Source organism: Podarcis erhardii (assembly GCF_964252035.2).
Source record: "Podarcis erhardii genome assembly, chromosome: 4".
In the NCBI taxonomy this organism is placed as follows: domain Eukaryota; kingdom Metazoa; phylum Chordata; class Lepidosauria; order Squamata; family Lacertidae; genus Podarcis; species Podarcis erhardii.
In genome coordinates, this window is record NC_138508.1 from 58963498 (window position 1) to 58983165 (window position 19668).

A 19668-nucleotide genomic window follows, 5' to 3' on the forward strand; every position below is an offset into this window, starting at 1 on the left:
AGTGGGGTATTTTTTTGTTACTATGTTATATACTGTGTTTATGTAATTTTCATATTGTAAACCATCCTGTGATCCTTGGATAAATAATAAAATAAAATAATAAATAAACTACGTTTACAGTTTCATCTGTGATACGCTGTAGTCTGAAAACATACATGGATTTTGATATACAGGTCCTTGCCTTCAAATAAACAGCCTATTAGAACAGAGTAATTTTTAATATTAAATAAAAGGAAGTGACATGAAAATGCCAGGGATTGATAAATTCTAGAATAATATTTACTAAAGTAGAATAGACTTTGCCACAATAGTTTATTTTTATCTAACAGTGTTCTTTCCAATGTAAGCACCCATGTTTTTTCAACAATAGTGCCTATACAAAATTAGCCATTCTGATTTATTTTTCAGTTGCTAAGATAGTGTAAAAATACCATCTTCAAATATCAGGTAAGGTAAAGGACCCCTGGACGGTTAAGCGTGTATGCTGGTATGCTTTTGAACTGCTAGATTGGCAGGAGCTGGAACAGAGCAATAGGAGCGCAGACTCAAACTGCCAACCTTCTGATCGGCAAGCCAAAGAGGCTCAGTGGTTTAGACCACAGCACCACCCGCTCCCTTCTTCAAGTATTAACACCATACAACACAGGAAGAAGCAGGCATTATACAACACAGGAAGATGTGGTAAGGCTAGAACAGGTCTGTCAAACCAACACAGCTCACTAACTACACACTGTGGCCTCAGCCCAGTATACCTGAAGGAGCATCTCCACCCCCATCGTTCAACCCAGACACTGAGATCCAGCTCTAAGGGCCTTCTGGCGGTTCCCTCACTGCAAGAAGCGAAGTTACAGGGAACCAGGCAGAGGGCCTTCTCGGTAGTGGCACCCGCCCTGTGGAACGCCCTCAGATGTCAAGGAAATAAACAACAGTCTGAGTTTTAGAAGACATCTGAAGTTTAGGAAAGTTTTTAATGTTTGATGTTTTATTGTATTTTTAATATTTTGTTGGAAGCCGCTCAGTGGCTGGGGAAACCCAGTCAGATGGGCAGGGTATAAGTGATGATGATGATGATGATGATGATGGTGATGCAAGGTGCTTTGACATCCCCTTTGTTTTCTGCATTCTCAAGCAGGGAGCAAAAACAATCTTATTAAGCTGGGAATTGTGTTACCTAGTGTTAATGTTGAGCTATGTATGGCTTGGTATCTTCACAGTTGTAAAGGACTGGGTTAGAACATAAAGAGGATACTAACAACATCACTTTGCGTAGATTACAAAGAACACAAATGTCTTATCTCCAAATAATGATTTAAATAATGGTTTTGCTGAAGTTATTTTGCTATACTTATAATGAACAATGTCATACATGCTACAAAGGCTAAATTATCCTAGCAATGACACATTTCCCCCCAAAATAATTAACCTCAGATAAAGTACTAGCTCTGTGGTTTTCATACCAAGATTAAATCAGACATTTGTTCTTTCAGGGTATGCATGTGTTAATATCGCAGACTTTCAAAATGTATTTAAATGGTATACCACCCATTTTTACCTTCCAAGGAAATACCAGGACTGCCCAGAATTGGGATCCGCCTCTAGAGACTTCTGGAGACACTGAATAGCATAGTTTTCCTTGGTGGCTTTATCTCCTAACTGATCCACCGTGTGATGCATCCACCCTAAAAAAAGAATATATACATATACATGGCTATTTGTATTTCAGTAGGGATGTTATTGCTACTCACTGGCCTGACATCAACTCATGTTGTCTAAACAAGAAGTTGTGATTAATTTTTTAATTAATTTTAAACAATTTATACTACTTAATTACAATCAGCTCCAAGAGGAGACTCAATACAATGAAATTAAAAATTATTTATGGCTATAAAATCAGAATTCAATTAAAAGCCTGCAGGAAGAAAGCGAAGTATTCAGTAGGCACCAGATATTCAACCTTAACTGTTAACTATAGTTTGAAACAAGCCACTGTTTGGAACAAATCAGTCACATTAATATTAACCCTAGTTTGTTGGTTCGGATGACACAATTTGTGGTTCAGCAAAGAAGCAAAATCTTTCAAACTATTCCAAGCAGCTGTACCAGAGAAGAAAGTGAGGGGGAACATCAAAGCTTAAGGCTCAGTGTGGCTCACTTTAGTCGTGCTAAGCTATGGTTTAGCACAAGGATTGGAAACCTGCAACCTTCCAGATGTTGTTGCATACCAACTCCCACCCGTCCCAGACAGAATACCCAGAGGTCAGGGATGATGGTAACTATAGTTCAAAAACATCTGGAAGGCTGCAGGTTCCCCAATTTTGGTTGAGCATGACTTGCTAACGCAGTCATTGAGTGCCTACTGCATGGTTTTTAGAATTTATAAATCACATAGAATAACTTTTGTAAGCAGAGCAAATAAAAAACCCCACAGGTGCACAACCTATTATTGAAGTTAAGCCACTATACACATCTAATAAGGAGAGAAAAAAACACGTACTTGCTCATAGCTCAACACACAATATTGTAACAGAATACTCTTGTAAAGACCTATATTGAATCAACCAAGCTAAGAATCCATTCAGCCCTATAATCTGCCTCTTAACCATGGTTACGAACTTAAAATTTGAGTATTAGGAACACTAGGAATATTAGGCTTCAATGGCTGGTGGCTCCTCTTCCTGATGCCATTACTTTGACTCTCCTTCCCCTTTGCGGCAAGAGGAGGAGGAGGATCCAGCCACTGGAACTTGGGCACACTTGGCTCTGCACTTTGATTCTGTACTTTCTGAATACTGGAGGGCACAACCCCCATACCAAAAATGTTTGGGGGCCCAAAAGGGCTCAGGCCCCAGGAGTTGGCACCCCTGTCACTAGCATTGAAAAGCAGTACAGCTAGAAATTTTAAGTAAGCAATTACATATTTCCAAACAGAACTTGCTACTGTCCAATTCTACCTCCTACTCAGTGAAGCCCTTGAAGTCAAAGTATAACCTCTGCTGTGTGTAACAGCTTTTCATATAATGGTCAGGTACAATATTCCCATAGAAGAGACAGCAAGCTGGGCAAACTGAAGCACTTTTGGCCTTTGTTAATGCTGTCAGGTAAGGAAAGGAAAGTTTGTGTACATAATATCTGACAAATGGCTCTGAATTTGACCTATAGCCCACCAGACATATACAGCAATATTTTATTGCAGGTCCCATTTGTTTTAATCTGTTAGCATCTGAACTAAAAAGGAACTCCTATATTTAATTCTATGCAACTAGCAGCTAGAGGCAAACAGTAGCTAAAGGTAACTAAAGATAATCAATACTTAATGAAGGAAATATGAATTATCTCAAATATTAACACGTAAACAAACAGCAATTACAGCAGTGTCAAAATACATCCAACCTACTTTAAAAGCAGTAAGACCTGCATAAGACCTGGACTCATTAAATCAATCCATTTCAACAGAGAAGTTAATTTTCATTATTAGTCTCTGTGTAAAAGTATAAACTCTTATAGAAGAAAATCTTTTGAAAATACATGTTAAGGTTACTTTAGGAAACTAAAAGATTCATCCTGTATCATCTGTTGCAACTGGAGTCATATCTGAACTGCACCTCTGAGCTTAAGGACTCAACAACAAAGTTCCATGCCACTCTATAGCCAGCAAATAGCTGTAGAAAATCATGTACAATAATTCCTTTTCCCTCACGTACCCAACTTCTTTTACATACCTAACTGCTGTAACACAGTTGCTTTCACTTGTGCAGGGAGATTTTCAGTCTGCAAAAGTTGTTCATATTCCTTCTTTGCCAAGTGATATTTTCTCTAAAAAGGAGCAAAGCATATTTATAAATGCTGGATTTTTTTACTGATAATCTGGATTGGTATTATAGTCAAAAACAAGAACATAAGTGAATTTTAATAACAATTAACATACAGCTGTAGAATACTGTTTTCACTGATAAATAAAACATCAACACAAGTATGATGAATAGTAGCTGCTGGTTCAGTATTACATAATAAAATATGAACATATTACTCTTGTGGCTGATCTATTAGCTATGATTTTGATAAAAGTGACCCTTTATTCCTATTTTGCTACATTAAGAAGGTCCTACTGTGTTAGTGTTGGTGGTATCTGATGTTTAAGATGCCCATAAGTGACTCCAAAATGGGGGAAAGCTATTGATCTGGGTTGATAAAGAATCAAAGCAAATTGACAAGAGCAACTAAATGCTGCACATTAAATAGGATATCATAGCTAATGATATTTGGTTCTACTACTAGCTAATTAAGTAATCTTCAAACCTTGTCTCTTATGTGTTAGTGCTGATGGGGAGAGAAGATATATTTCATGACACAAACAAAATCCCTCAACTGAGAAAACGTCCCTTTTTATGTTTTCTGCCATCGTTTCTCCTGTCTGCTACTTTTAGACCATCTCCCCACCTGGTTAGAGTGCCTTTCTCCTTCCCAAATTGAGTCCAGGCAATCGCAAATTACAAAATGATTGTGAAGGTATATAACTAAACAGATATGCTGATGTAGTGATGTTACTAAAGGCAAACAAGGTTCACCCAGAGTAAGGGCAATGCTTCATGAGTAGGTGAACTTTTCTATCTCATTTCAAAAATCACTGATGGGAGTAGCTTCTCAATTCTGACAAATATGTTTGCTAAATCACATTTATTCAAGCTTAAGTCTTCTTGCTATATAGCATAGTTCTACCTTAACCACATTTAATAACAAAAAAGTATTATACACTTACCTGGGTTTCATATAAATGGGCAACGTGAAACCGAACTGTAAAAGCAGGGAAATTCAAGAGAATTAAGTACTGTAGTATATATGTATACACATCTGTTGGAACATTTATGTGTTTGTGAGTGGATGCTGAATGATAAATCAGGGTAGAAGAGAGTCTACACAGGTGCTAGATACTCAATTTTTAAAATTTATTTTATTTATTAGATCTGTATACAGCCCTATACCCATAGATCTCAGGGCAGTTCACAACGTATTTTTTTAGTTTTGTAAAACTAGACTTGATGCTAAATGTATCACTATCAACCACATCATTTGGCAGAAAGATGGCAGGCATGGGAGGCTGGGTATGGGAAAGTTTAACCCTTTTCCTCCTAGGCGTAGTCCCAATAAAAATCACACAACCCCCATCTGCTATTAGCCCCAGAAGGAATGTTTCCATTAGCACAGGAACTTCCCTTCCATGAATAATAACGGGTTCTGGGGTACAATTTCCTAGTGGGGAGGAAAAGCCTCTCCTCCCTGTGCACTGTAGTCTTTACAAGCCGCATTAAGTTTTGAAAAATGAGCAATATTCACAGATTCTTCAGAAACATCTGGTGGTCCTACACTAAAATCCTGCCCGTACTCCAAGTTGTTGTCTATGGTACAACACTGGTCATTTCCCAAAACATCAGGATACAGAGTGAAATCAGATAAATTCTTCAAGCTAATAGTAGTAATAGTAGTAGTAATAATAAACCAAGGAGCTACTAATGGAAATATTTGTGCTTGGACTTAATCTCTCAGTCTTGCAATATAGCCTGGATAATAAATGCATACATTCCGGACTGTCAGATATTTCTGAGCATATATAACTATAAATCATAACAGCTTTAAGGCAAATAGGTAAATTTCCTGGAAAAAACACTACAGATTCTGAATTTAATCCTAATAAAGAATTCTTTTCCTCCCTGTCATATTTCAGTCATTTTTTTCTCCACTGTTGCTAACACTCTTTTTTGTGAACCAAAATGAGTATTGTGGCATCTTGAAGACTAACAAATTAATTATGGCATAAGCTGTTGAAGAGACTGATTTTATTCTAGCAACCTGGAATCTCTGTCCACCATTTGAGAGCCAACAATATAGACTTAAAGAGTAACATGAGAATAAAAGACGTGTTCCCTACTCTGGGGAGAATATAATCTAAATCTTGACAGTAAGGGAGACAAAAGGAAAGAGAGCAAAGAACAGAGAGAAGGAAAAACATCTGCCTGAAAAAGCACAATAAACATTTTTTAAAAGAAATTGGAAAGATAATAGTATGAAGAGATCGAGTTGAGAAGATGTGGTCTGTGATAAGAAGGAAGACGAGGAGAAAATGAGCAAAGACAGTAAAAATCTGCAGAGGTGACGAATATCATATATTAAATCTGAAATAACCAGCCAAATCTCTCTACAGAGCTCTAATTACTTTGTCATATGGTATAGGGGGTATAGGGAATTTCTTCAGTAGAAGAAAATAAAAAAGCATACTGGAAAAGTCTAACATAGCCTTGAACCCAAACAATTGTAAACAAAGCACACAATCAAAAACAGCAGTTCTAACTCTGTAAACACCAATTTGGCTTTCCATTGGACAGTTTAGGGCAGGGCTTTCCAAGCTTTTAATCTTGGTGACATACTTTTTAGACATGCATCATTTCACAACATAGTAATTTAGTTTTACTAGCAAACTGGACATTAAACTAACCCCTTTCCAGGCCTGGGAGGAACGTGATGAGCGCTCGTGTGATGCACCAACACACTTATGCAGTGGCTTTCAACCAGTGTGCTGTGGCACTCCGAGGTGCCTTGAATGATGGTCGGGGTACTGCAGGCAACCGTGGCCTCTGTCCCTATTTCCTTCCCTCCCTCCTCTGATGCCCTCTTGCATCTCGGCTGACCAAAGGCTTGCACAGCTGCTGTTGTTGCAGCAGCCCTGGCTACAAGCTCCCCAGGCAAATGCTGCCTCTGGGGCTGGCCAAGGGGTGCTTCCCAAGCCCCTGTGGGGCAGTGTGAGGAGGAACTTCTCTTTGGGGTGGCAGCTGCAAATGCCTGGAGGACTGCCAAGGAGAGGAGAGATGAGAGGAGAGGAGAGGAGGATGAGGATACACTCCACCAGAGAGGGTTTTCAAAAAAAAGGGTGAGAGGCTGCCAGCTCTGCAGACAAGGGGTGACATAACTGGGCTCCTGAGCCCCACTGGGGTGCCACAGAAGGAACGTACAGTGGTACCTTGGGTTACAGACGCTTCAGGCTGCAGAAGCTTCAGGTTACAGACTCCTCTAACCCAGAAATATTACTTCGGGCTAAGAACTTTGCTTCAGGATGAGAACAGAAATCGCGCGACGGAAGCGCAGCGGCAGCATGAGGCCCATTAGCTAAAGTGGTACCTCAGGTTAAGAACAGTTTCAGGTTAAGAACGGACCTCCAGAACGAATTAAGTTCTTAACCTGAGGTACCACTGTAGTTGGGTCAAGGAAGCCATGGACTCAAAAAGGTTGAAAACCTCTGCACTAACATCTTGTGACACAAGTTTGGAAAGCTCTGGTCTAAGGAAAAGATTATCTAGACAAATATGAAACAGTAACTAATTTCAAGCGTAATGGGGGAATCTACAGTGGTGCCTCGCAAGACGAAAAGAATCCGTTCCGCGAGTCTTTTCGTCTAGCGGTTTTTTCGTCTTGCGAAGCAAGCCAATTGACAGCTTAGCGGATTAGCGCTATTAGCGGCTTTTAGCGGCTTAGCGGATAAGCAGATAAGCGGCTTAGCGGCTTAGAAAAAGGGGGGGAAGGGAAAAAAACCTGCAGGAACTCGCAAGACATTTTTGTCTTGCGAAGCAAGCCCATAGGAAATTCGTTTTGCGAAGCACCTCCAAAACGGAAAACTCTTTCGTCTAGCGAGTTTTCCGTCTTGCGAGGCATTCGTCTTGCGGGGCACCACTGTAGTTGTTTTCCATGAGAAGTTTGCCTTCAAAAAAGAAAAGCCTGAAACTCTCCAACATGTTACAAAGAAACAGTTTTGTATTTAAACATACAACTACTTACACCATTTAATATTTTAAGAATTCATTTTAGTTATTTGCTGATAGTGATGCATTATTATTGTCAAAAGAAAATAATAAGTAGCTCCAGTGCACTAAATGCTACACACACACACACACACACACACACACGCGCGCACACACACACACACAGAGAGAGAGAGAGAGAGAGAGAGAGAGAGTGAGAGAGTGTTCTCCTTAGACTGATAAGACAGCAGTGAAGTAGGAAAATGGATTAATCATGACACTAGGGTGATATAGACATAAATCTAAAAAGTTACTAAGACCACAGATAAATTAAGCTACTTACTTTCAGCATTGGACAAAGTGCAAGGGTTGCAGTCAACCAAAGCTAACTGAAAATGCTGTAAAAGAGAACAGAAAAATAAATGTTTTTCCCCCTGTAAAAAGCTAAAGAAATATTTGGTAGATATTCACTTTATATAGATTCAGTAGAAGATAAAATGGTGCAAGCAATACGTGCAAAAAAATGTTAATGGCATACATCCAACCACTGAATGTTTTTATTGTATGTTACAGTGATGCACGTACAATGTATGTCAAAATCATAGGGAAACATAAAGCAATTAAAGGTTTATGTAGACAAAGTAAAATATAAGATTCAAAGAACGAAACGTAACAAAACTAAAGCAAAAAATATGTAACGATTTCATAAAAACAACACAGCAATGCTTATAAAATATATGAAAGGTCATAAAAGAATTCAACTGTTACCAGGAAAATGCTACAGTCAATGTTTGTTTTCAGGGGGAAAAAATTAATCATTTCATTATTTTTACACCCCACCCTTCCTCAAATTAGGAATATAGGGCAATTAACAACTAACTAGGCAAAACCAGGCAAAATAATGAAACTATCATAAAAACTATCATAATAAACTGCACCCGAGCTTACTAAAGTTGCAAGAAAGGAGATTCCAACTAAACACCTGGGGAAACTTTCTGACAGTAAGAGCTGTCCAACAGTGGAACAGGTCTCCCTTGGGAGGCGGTGGACTCTCCTTCCTTGCAGGTTTTTAAGCAGAGGTTGGATGACCATCTGTCTTGGATGCTTCAGCTGAGATTCCTGCATTGCAGGGGGTTGGACTAGATGACCCTAGCAGTCCCACTCAACTCTAAAATTCTATTATTCTAACTCAAAAATTACAATCAACAACAGCAACAACAACAATTTTTTTATTTATACCCTGCCCATCTGGCTGGGTTTCTCCAGCCACTCTGGGCGGCTTCCAACAAAATATTAAAATACAGTGGTGCCTCGCAAGACGAAAAGAATCCGTTCCGCGACTCTCTTCGTCTAGCGGTTTTTTCGTCTTGCGAAGCAAGCCCATTGACGGCTTAGCGGATTAGCACTATTAGCGGCTTTTAGCGGCTTAGCAGATAAGCGGCTTAGAAAAAGGGGGGAGGGGGGAAAAACGCAGGAACTCGCAAGACATTTTCGTCTTGCGAAGCAAGCCCATAGGAAATTCATTTTGCAAAGCACCTCCAAAACGGAAAACTCTTTCGTCTAGCGAGTTTTCCATCTTGCGAGGCATTCGTCTTGCGGGGCACCACTGTACAATAGTCCTTCAGATATTAAAAGCTTCCCTAAACAGGGCTGCCTTCAGATGTGTCCTAAAAGTCTGGCAGTTGTTTTTTCCTTTGACATCTGGTAGCGGGCACCACTACTGAGAAGGCCCTCTGCCTGGTAGCACTAATTATCCAACAAATATCAAATTCAGCTCAGATCCAAAACACTAGAGAAATAAAAAATGTATTTAACCATTACCAAAATGTTTCTATTTTGAATGCCAGCTAGATTACAAGCAGCAAGGTGCCTTGTCACATGACAGAATACCCTGTCACCATCCTACCAACCACTCCAACAGATGGGACAAGTGGGGCTTCCCCTGCTGACTGTAATGCACAGTTGGATGCTACTGTGAAAGGCTCTCAGGTACTTGAGTCCCAAGTCATTTCGACTTCATATGCTAACAACAAATCCCTGAATTAGATCCGGTACCTCAGCAGCATTCAGTACAGTGCTTTGAGGTTTCAGGTGACATGATCCCTCCTTGCGGATCCCAACAACAGCTATAGCCCACTGGAGACAGAAAACTTTGATCTCTAAAGTTTTCATCATCCCTGATGGGATATCACATTTCTGAACAAAAGGTTTGCCTACTGGAGTTCTCCTATATACTCAGTAATCCAACATTAATACTGAGTTTCATGATTCTAAAAATATGGAAAAACTCCATGTACACAATGAAAAAACCCTGAGCACATATGAAACATTTCCCTTTACAGAAGTTAATGGTAGGCCATTCATAATACACAACTGTAGATAAACTTGAGGGCCCTTTTTTATAGACACAAACATATGAAAAGCACATGAAATCATTCAAAAGTCCATATTAATTCAAAAAGTGTTATGTATTTTGCACTTATTTTTTCCTCATTGAAACATTCAGGATTTTCAGAAGTAAATTTGCTACTGCTAACATTTTAGACGATTAATAAAACTGTATAGTGGTATGTAATTTGTTAGCACAATTTAACTAACTGTATGCTGTTACCTTGAACACAAATCAAAAGAAAAATAGGAGCAATTAATTATGCAAACAATTCAAGGTTCAGGGTAAGTAACTGATACTCACCCCCTTTATCAGAATGTCATAACAGAATGATACTTCATATTGTAAACATGCCTTCACCCTCATCATATAAATGAAACATCACCATACCAGGGTGGCAGTAATGTTTTTAAACAAGCATTTTTCATTCAAAAAAATTACGAAAGTGTTCATTAATCAAGGTAATCAACTAAACAAGCAAACCAAGAACTCCAATGGCATCACAATGCAAGATGAACTATAAAAACTAGTGCTAGAGCGACCAATACATGCATTCACAGTCTTACAAAAAAAAAAAGTCAGTTTTGTTGATGCACAGCTTTATTTTATTTCTCTTTTAAACAATAAATAATCAAACTAAACTGCTTAGAATTATTTCTACGAAAAAATTGTATGCTATCTCTAACTTGCAAATTATAAATTTGACTCATTGTGCATAAGCTACCCTTTTTCCAAGGCTCAAGAACTCTAATGGCTGCAATACTATTTATGCTTGGAAAGATTTAAGGATGTTGATAGAGGTAAAATTTCTGAAAACTCTATAAAACAAAACCTATTCAAAAAGACCATCATACAGCTTTTCAGATTCAGAAATAAGCAAGTCTGCATCTAGAGGCCTTACAAAAATACAAAAAACAAAAACCAATTACAGAGATAATTGGCGCCTCATATAAAAAGAAGAGAGAGAAAGAGAAACCACCCAAAAGGGCACTGCAGATCTGTCAGTATTAAATAAAGCTATTTGAAAGCTGCATATAAATAACAAATGTTCAGTGTTGAATTAAGAGATGGCAGTGGGAGATACTAATGAAATGCAAACAAAATCACTATTTCTAAATTTCAGCTTCAAAATATTTAACAATACTGAAGTCTTTCTACAGTACCACTATATTCTGCACAATTTCAGAACAGCAGCATATCAAAAAATACAAAACATAACATTTGCCAGGACCATTTAGCATAGAACATGAAAAGCGATGTCGATGACCCAGAACATGAAGGTAGGTAATGAAAAAATAATAAAGAAAGCATCTATCAAAAAGCTGCATATTTAATTACTAAAGCTCATACATGAACCACCTATTCATCTTGAACAATCCTGCATATCTGCCCTACAAATTAAACACAGAAATTCCCTTCTGAAGTATTCAATAAAAAACAGCTATGTAGAAAAACAAAGCTTTTTTTTGTCAAAAGGTTAACAGTTTACCGTCTCTAGCACTATAAGCAACAAATACATCACATTAAATATCCAGCTCCAAATCTCTGCAGCAAGCCGAAGCTACCAAACATCTGCACCTCGTACAAATATTGCAGTACTGAAGCTGGCTGCTGCTGTGTGAAATAGTTATTATGCAGGAGAGGCCACTGCAGTTCAGAGACGACATACAATACCTCAAGGCAGACATCAGTCTACAGAAAGTCAAATCACGAGTAAGAGGATTTACCTACAAGGCACTAATCTGAATGTTTAAACGTGGTGGCATCTTTTTAAGCACAGAGGCAAGTCAATGACATACTTTTGATTTGTATGGAATTATGATTGTGCAATTAATCAGGAGACTTCTTCAGAGCCCTTGGCTGCTGATGTGATTGTGGTAAAAGTCAATGATGTGACCTTTACAAAGAATTGTAAATTCAGTGTTTGTGTGTCTACAAAGCTACTACCACACACAGAAGCAATCTCCTATGGCATTACACATGTTTAACAATTCACTCAGGACTGCACAGTCTATTTCTTCAGGATTTTATTTTATATCAAGAGGCTTCAAAATGACACACAGTAGTACTTAAAAGAAAAAGAAATAGTAGAAAAGTTACTGGAAAACCTTTTGATTTTTACATACACATAAACTATAATGATATTCTGAAACTGTAATTTTATTATATTTTTCATCCCTAATCTGCTGCAAAATTTCATAATCGGTAGTTTAAAAGCCTATGTTACACCAATCAAGCCATCATTAGAAACCTGACAATTCTGACAAGAACTTACCATAGGACAGCATTAACCCAGCTGAGTATAACTCTTAGAGCTGTCTTTTCTAACTGTATGACCTAGGTGTGATGCCTGATCCTGAGAAATGTCTTTTGTTGAGATAACTAGGACACAGAAAGCCTTGCGTAATCAAAGTGCTGGCAAATAGCCAAGGCTCCATCTGACAGGCATGTTGAGAGTAAGGGTGGGAGGACGTGCAGCACGCGCTGCTAAGTCAACTCATTAGTTTGCTCTCCAGAGTCCTTCAAAATCGGAATTAATTCATCTTTCTAAAAGAAAGGAGGCTTGTAAGGCGTAAGCGCTCTCTTTCACTCTACGCTGCACAATCCAAACAGAATAATCGACTACATAAGCAAGACAAAAGAAGTTGAACAAAGTACTTAATTTGCATAATATGAATAAAACAGGCCTGGTCCAAATGACCACATGCTAGACCATATATTTTCCCCATACTTGCAAAATTCCATGCATATAATGACACTGTAGTAGAGCACTTGGATAACAGTTTTGTTGAACACTGGTGGTTATTAAGTGCCAGTAAAGAGCATTAATTTTTTTACGAGAGCCAAGAGTTTCAGGTGAAAGAAGTTTGCTAACTCCATGCTCTAGCTCAGGAGTTGCCAACATGACACCCATGGACGCCAACATGCCTGACAGTTTCTCCTATGGTGCCCACAAAACATCTCAGTAAAGATCCCCTTTAAAAATCTACAGTACACAAGACTTTGTTTTGTCTTCCTGCTCAGTTCCTGTTTGCACTGACTTGGTCTGTCCTGCACTTAATGCTCACTGCATGCCAGACTGGACACCTACCTCATTTTCATTATGAAAAGAAGTACAAAGAACTTCTCTCTGTGAGTTGGTGTGCTGGAAGCTGATGTAACTGCCTTTTCCTACTGATTTTTTATTTTATTTTTTTGGTTGGGGGTGAGAAGGGATCATTTTGTGGTCTGTGTTTTTCTGTTCTTTTAAATGTGTTTGCCCCCCCCCTTTTTTTTTAGATGGGCACCCTGCTCTAGCTTTTAATGCTACATCTTTCTTTATTCCATGTCTCTTATCCTCACATTATGCCCCCAACACTCAGGGTCTCACAAAGTTATTCTCATACACCATCCATACAAAGCAGCCAACAGCAGTGGACTTATTATAGACATAGTGAAGTCCCTTGCAGACATTACTTTTCCCAGGAAGCAACTTTTAATTGTGCAATATAATCACTTCTGGTTATTCAGGTAAGAAGTCAGCAGACTGAACACTTGCCAACGTTGTGCTTCTCTCCCCAATAGGCTACATTCAAATGCAACTGTACAACTGTACAACTGCCCCACCTCCAGCTTTGAGAGCAGTTCTCAAAATACTTTTTAAGTCATAGGCAACTGGTGCATACAGGAGTTGTATTTTCCACCCAGTTTAAAGGGTTTCCCACACTTGAGGTATGGGCAGGCCTCCACAAAGCTTAACTTGAACCTCTTGTGATAGATAAGAGAGAATAATTACCAGGGGGGAAAGGAAACGAAAAATAGCTCATCAGAAATTATTCATTTGGAGAGAGAGAGAGCAGTGAACTGCTGAGGTGCTCATTCTGCAGTGGATGGGAGGCCCTGCCCAACAACCCAATGGGTCTGCACAACACAACATCAATCCACTGAGAAGCTGTCCTGCACATACACACTTCCCCACAAAGCAGACTTTCAGTGAAAATATTGTACAGTTTCATTTTAATGATTAGGATAGTCATAGTTAATACCTTTTATGGTTCATTTTACTTTATATGCGGACTTGTCATACTTTAATAATCCTTATATTACAAAATAAATGATAGACAGGTTCAATATAAACTGCTGGAAAATCAGTCATGCTCACCTTCCAGTAATAAAAAACCCTTTAAAATGTACCTCATACAAGTCATGAACACCTTCTCAACGTGATAAATCTTACACAAGGTTTCTGTAAGTCAAAATACTTTATCTAAGTCTATACAGTCATTATGTGGCTCTCAAAACTCTATACATGATGAAATAGGACTTGGACACACCCTCCCATAGTCCCATGTGAATAGAGAGTTTAAAAGCTAAACTTGCAATATCTCACATTTAATTTGAAGCAGGATCTCCATGAAATGCAAGATAGATCCTAGCTGATAGCAAACTCCTGGTCTCATTCCGAGGCAGAAACCCAGGTGCCAAGTAATAACGGAACAGGGGAAATGAAACTAATACACTCTCTTGTAGTGCAATGAAAAACAAGTCCAAAATGAAGAAAATGTTAGCTATCATTAAAAAGGGAGACACTTACCTTAAAACTGGACTCAAAATCTGTGTTCACTTTGAACATAAGCCCAAGTCGTAAATGAATTTCCTTGGCGCGGCAAAAGCTGGGATCAACATAAAGCACCTCCCGAAATGCTTTAATTGCCCTGGGGGGAAAGAACACTGAAATGTTTAATCTAGAATATTCTTAAAGGGCATCTGAGAAGACCAACTCATTATTCCTTGAAGAAAATTACTCAGAAAGAAAGTGCAAAGGAATTCTGACAATTCACAGTCATACCCAGATATTAAATTAAAACATGTACATCTATTCCTCTAAGACACCTTAAGTAATAAAATATTGAATAGCTATGATATACTTACAAACAGAGTGTTTACATTGGTTCATTGAGTTTAAAAACCATTTTAGACTTTTTAATATTTTCATTTTCATTTTAGAACAATAATCTTTTGAATATATTATTAAATACTAGTAACAAATGAATAGCAGGCCTTAAGTGTCCACATCATCAAGAAGAGAAAGATTTAAATCAAGTTTCCTATTTTCTAATTCATGTATTCTGATAAAAATATGCATATTAATTGGTTGCTATAGCAATTAAAAATATTCATTTACGACTAAATAGTAGATTTTATAATGCTAGGAACATACCGTATTTTCCAGCATATAAGACGACTGGGCGTATAAGATGACCCCCAACTTTTCCAGTTAAAATATAGAGTTTGGGATATACTCGCCATATAAGACTACCCCCGCCTGCAACCAACTAGAGGCTGCCAGTCTTTTCATCCCTGTACGCACACTGCAGCTCTCGCAGGAGCCTCGCACTGCAGTCTCGCAGGAGGATCGGGGGGGGGGACGGAGGGAGGGAGGGACTTCAAAGCCCTGCTTGCCTCATCCCTCCTCCATCCTCAGCGGCAGCCAGCCCCTTGGAGCAGCGCCCCCCAATGCTGGGCGGGAGGTGGCGAAGGTGTTTTTGGCACTCGCCAGGCGTCTCTTCAGACGGGACGGGAGGGGAAGTTGTGGGGGGTGTGGAGAGAGAAAGGAGAGCGGCCGGCAGAGTGACGACCGTCGGCTGGGAAATGAAAGTCAAGCCTCGAAACCCCCCCCCCCGGCCTCCTGTTTCTGGTCCTCTTCGTGGGGTGGGGGCGGAGAGGAGGGGCGGGGCGGGGACTGGCCGGCTGCTGCCACCGCCCCATGCAGCCCCGGGGCTGGTGGTGACCCCAGTGGGCTCCCCGTGCACTCTGTGCCCCTCTTGTCATGTTTGTGGTTGGGGACGAGGCGACAAGTCCATGCACCAAGAAAAGCCACGCGCCCTCCAGCCCCACCGCAGACCGCGGACAGCACGGGCCCCGACTCCCAATGCCTCTTCGCTCACCGCTCCTTGGAGCGAGGGAGATGGGCCCAGAGCTGCCAGACCCGAGGCGAGGCGAGGCGAGGCGAGGCGCAGGCACAGGCACAGGCCAGAGCCCCCCAACCTAAAGCCCGCCAAGCGCCGCCAGGGGCAGAGCACTCACCCCTCCGCTGCCTCTGCCGTCGCAGCAGCAGCAGCCCGAGGCAAGGCGAGCGAGCCCCGATCGGCTGTCCAGCAAAGCGGCAGACTTCGCTCACCAGCTCCCTCTCATCCATACCAAAAGGTGACTCCGCATCGCCACACTCATACCCGGCGTATAAGATGACCCCCGACTTTTGAAAAGATTTTCCTGGGTTAAAAAGTCGTCTTATACACCAGAACATACGGTAATTCTACCATTTTGGTCAAATTGCTCATATGCTTTTCCCACTACAATACATCTTCTTAGGGAATGAAGACAATTGGGAAGTGAATGAATTTTGTTTGTCTCCCTCTGTAACATGTAAGGTCAGTAAACCAAGTCACTCACTTGAAGATTTAATACCCAGAACTTTTGAAATTACAACACATGATGCAACAAGATGTTAGAAGTAGAAAGTACGTTCATCTACTTACCACTGAAATGCATTATAATGGAAGTAGACCAAGCCAAGGCCATACAAAAAGGCAGCATTCTGTAAAAGAAAACACATTTTTAACTGACACACATAAATGAATGCCTGCATTTTTCTAAGAAAGTATCGAAAACTGTATTGTAGTACAAAATGATATTTTAGGCACTGCTTGGCAGAATGAATGGTGATCAGAATAAAATGTAACTCATATTAGCAAATTTTACAGTATTGCTACATTACTGAAATAATGGGGCATGTGAACTGATAGATCAATAGCATTTCTCATTCATTTAAATTGAAACAATGAAAAATTGCTGTCATAATCCAACTTGCAATCTAGTGGCCTGCTTTCCTTAGACAGAGCATATGTTTAAAAACTGTGGGGTGACAAGAGACACCTGCAAGATACAGGACAGAATTGCAGTCAAATGGAAGAGGCTCAAGGTTAAACGACACACAGTTTTATTATCTTAAGTATTCTCTCTGTTGACTAGGTGTGTACTCTGGAATAGCCATACTTTGCTTATACACCTTTCATGGACATTCCTCGTGGCACCATTATTTAATTATTGTTCTAGTGTCTCCATTGAAAACTGCCTGGAAGCCAGTTAGTACTCTTGCAGCTATATTGTGTGCCAACTGGAACCACATGCTACAGACATATTGCCAGTACTTTATCACCTTCACTGGCTCTCACACAAAACCTAAGATCATCAATGAATGCCCTTCTCCAAGTGCTCAAACTGCACTAAAGAAGGAAACTAAGTACCATATTGACCTTCTTGTGGAAGGACTTCTGCTTGCAAAATGCAGATTCCCCTACTGCCCTTGCATATTTGGCTAGGGAGGAGGGCAGGAGATCTCCCAGAACAGGGTCAGTAGGAGAGGGTGGGATCATTCCATCTCACAAGTTGAATTCCACCCTCTGTATTTACTCAGCCATTGCAGCTTCTACGGAAAGCAAAGTTGTTTTGGCAATTACAACCAGAAGAAAATGTCTTTAGCTCTGACTCCAGAAACAGCATTACCCTCCCTACAAGTTTATGCATCTCAAAGTAACACGTACTCTCAACCACCCAAGAAAGGGCTGCACATAGTTCGACAACCACCGTTCTCTGACCCTCCAACATAAGCTGAAGATTAAAAGTGAGTTAACACAACTATACTATATTGAATAGTGCACACTTCCTTTTTAATGAGTCAGGCCAAAGATATAAAGCAGTGGTAGTATGGAGACCCATTTATGCAATGGGTGGATGAGCTAAAACAAACACCAGGGTTGATGTGGATATAGGAAACAAACAACAGAGAACACTAGAGAGAAGAGACATACAGTGGTGCCCCGCAAGACGAATGCCTCGCAAGACGAAAAACCCGCTAGACGAAAGGGTTTTCCGTTTTGGAGGTGCTTCGCAAGACGAATTTCCCTATGGGCTTGCTTCGCAAGATGAAAATGTCTTGCGAGTTTTTCCGACTTTTCCCCCCTTTCCCCCCCTTTTTCTAAGCCGCTAATAGCGCTAATCCACTAATGGGCTTGCTTTGCAAGACGAAAAAACAGCTAGACGAAGAGACTCGCGGAACGGATTCTTTTCGTCTTGCGAGGCACCACTGTATATCCATAGACAGATGTAAGACAAAGAAGTTGTGAGACAAAAGAAGGTTAAGAAGAACAGCACAATTTACGTTTAAAAGCAACAGCTCATCTTTCCAGTCTTCTAACACCTCACCTAAGTGTTTAAAACCAGACACAGAAGGTCAAGCATGACAACCTGTCATTTACAGAACTTTGTATCTACTGCTCAGAACTAACAGCAGCTGTCATAAGAACTTAAGAGCAGCCTGCTGGAGCAGTCTAAATGGTGGCCAAGCAGATGCCTATGGGAAGCCAGGAAGCAGGAATAAGTGCAACAATGCTCTCCCAACATATGATTCCCAATAAGTAGTATTGAAAGGCATAATGCACATCACTTGACACTTGCTTACACTGAATCACATTTACCATTTTAATTCCGCTTTACCTACTTTGGAAAGATGCTTTCTTTCAGAGCGCCTCACATATCTCTTTTTGTTTTAATCAGCTTGAATAATTCTGCATCATCAATGAACTCCACTTCCTACATCACTCCATTGGGAGAACCATCCATTTATACTTAATCTCCACTTCCTTAACCAGCTACTACTCTATTCACCTTCATTCTCGCTTTCCTGATACTGAGACCAGGATAGAATGAAACATGTTGTCAGAGCTGCCTCTAGGTCCCAGCTCACAGAGGACCAACGCTAGCCAGTAATAACGTATAAAAGTCTTTATTGAAGGTTAGTTTCCATTTCCAAACCGCAGCGTGCAACTCTACGTCTTAGAAGCTAGACCGGCGAAACTCCATCTGAGTCTCCGCCTCCTAGACACCAGTTTAAGACTCTAGCCTTACTCCACCTCTTCCGTTGTTCTTTCCTCCTCTGGGTCCTTCTGCCCCCTGGGGTTTCCTCCTTTCTGGACTCTTCTGACGCTGACCCCCCTGAGTCTTGCCCCTCCTTCCGGCGGGCTTTAGGACCTGGCTCCCTATCCGGGCTACCTGCTGTGCCGCTCGCCTGTACATTTGAACTTGGCGCGCGCGCCCAGCCGGTAACCTTCCTCTTGACCGTTTCCCCGCTCTCCGATGGAGGCGTGGTCAATCCTGACTCATCTCCTCTCGCTGGTGGTGAGAACACTGGTCCCGATGCCTGGGACTCCTCCCCCCCACTGCGCTCTGGTGGGGAAGCTGGTCCTGATTTCCAACTGCTGCTCTGGGAGTCCCCGCTGGCCCCTTCCTTCTGGGGTTTCCCCCTTGGCACCCCCCTTGCCCTGGCCATCGGCGCTCCCTTCTGTGAATCTTCCGATTCGCTGGAGAGGCTCATGGAATCCCTCGGACCACTTTCATCTCCTGTGCTTCCCTCGGATTCCTCCCCCTCGCTCTCCATTTCCTCCCTCTCCTGTGCCT

At 40.7% G+C, this 19668-nt stretch overlaps 1 protein-coding gene across 3 annotated transcripts in view; it reads right to left on the minus strand.

Annotated features, from left to right (window-relative positions):
• The window catches only part of KDM6A (lysine demethylase 6A), a 109760-nt gene that overhangs the window by 46815 nt on the left and 43277 nt on the right, over positions 1-19668 (minus strand). For all 3 annotated transcript variants that reach the window (XM_081858569.1, XM_081858568.1, XM_081858567.1), the window contains exons 5-10: positions 16692-16750; positions 14747-14867; positions 8128-8182; positions 4757-4791; positions 3720-3813; positions 1553-1679 (exon numbers count right to left, since the gene is read on the minus strand). In XM_081858569.1, the coding sequence (XP_081714695.1) occupies positions 1553-1679; positions 3720-3813; positions 4757-4791; positions 8128-8182; positions 14747-14867; positions 16692-16750 (491 nt within the window). The remainder of the gene's footprint in view (positions 1-1552; positions 1680-3719; positions 3814-4756; positions 4792-8127; positions 8183-14746; positions 14868-16691; positions 16751-19668) is intronic.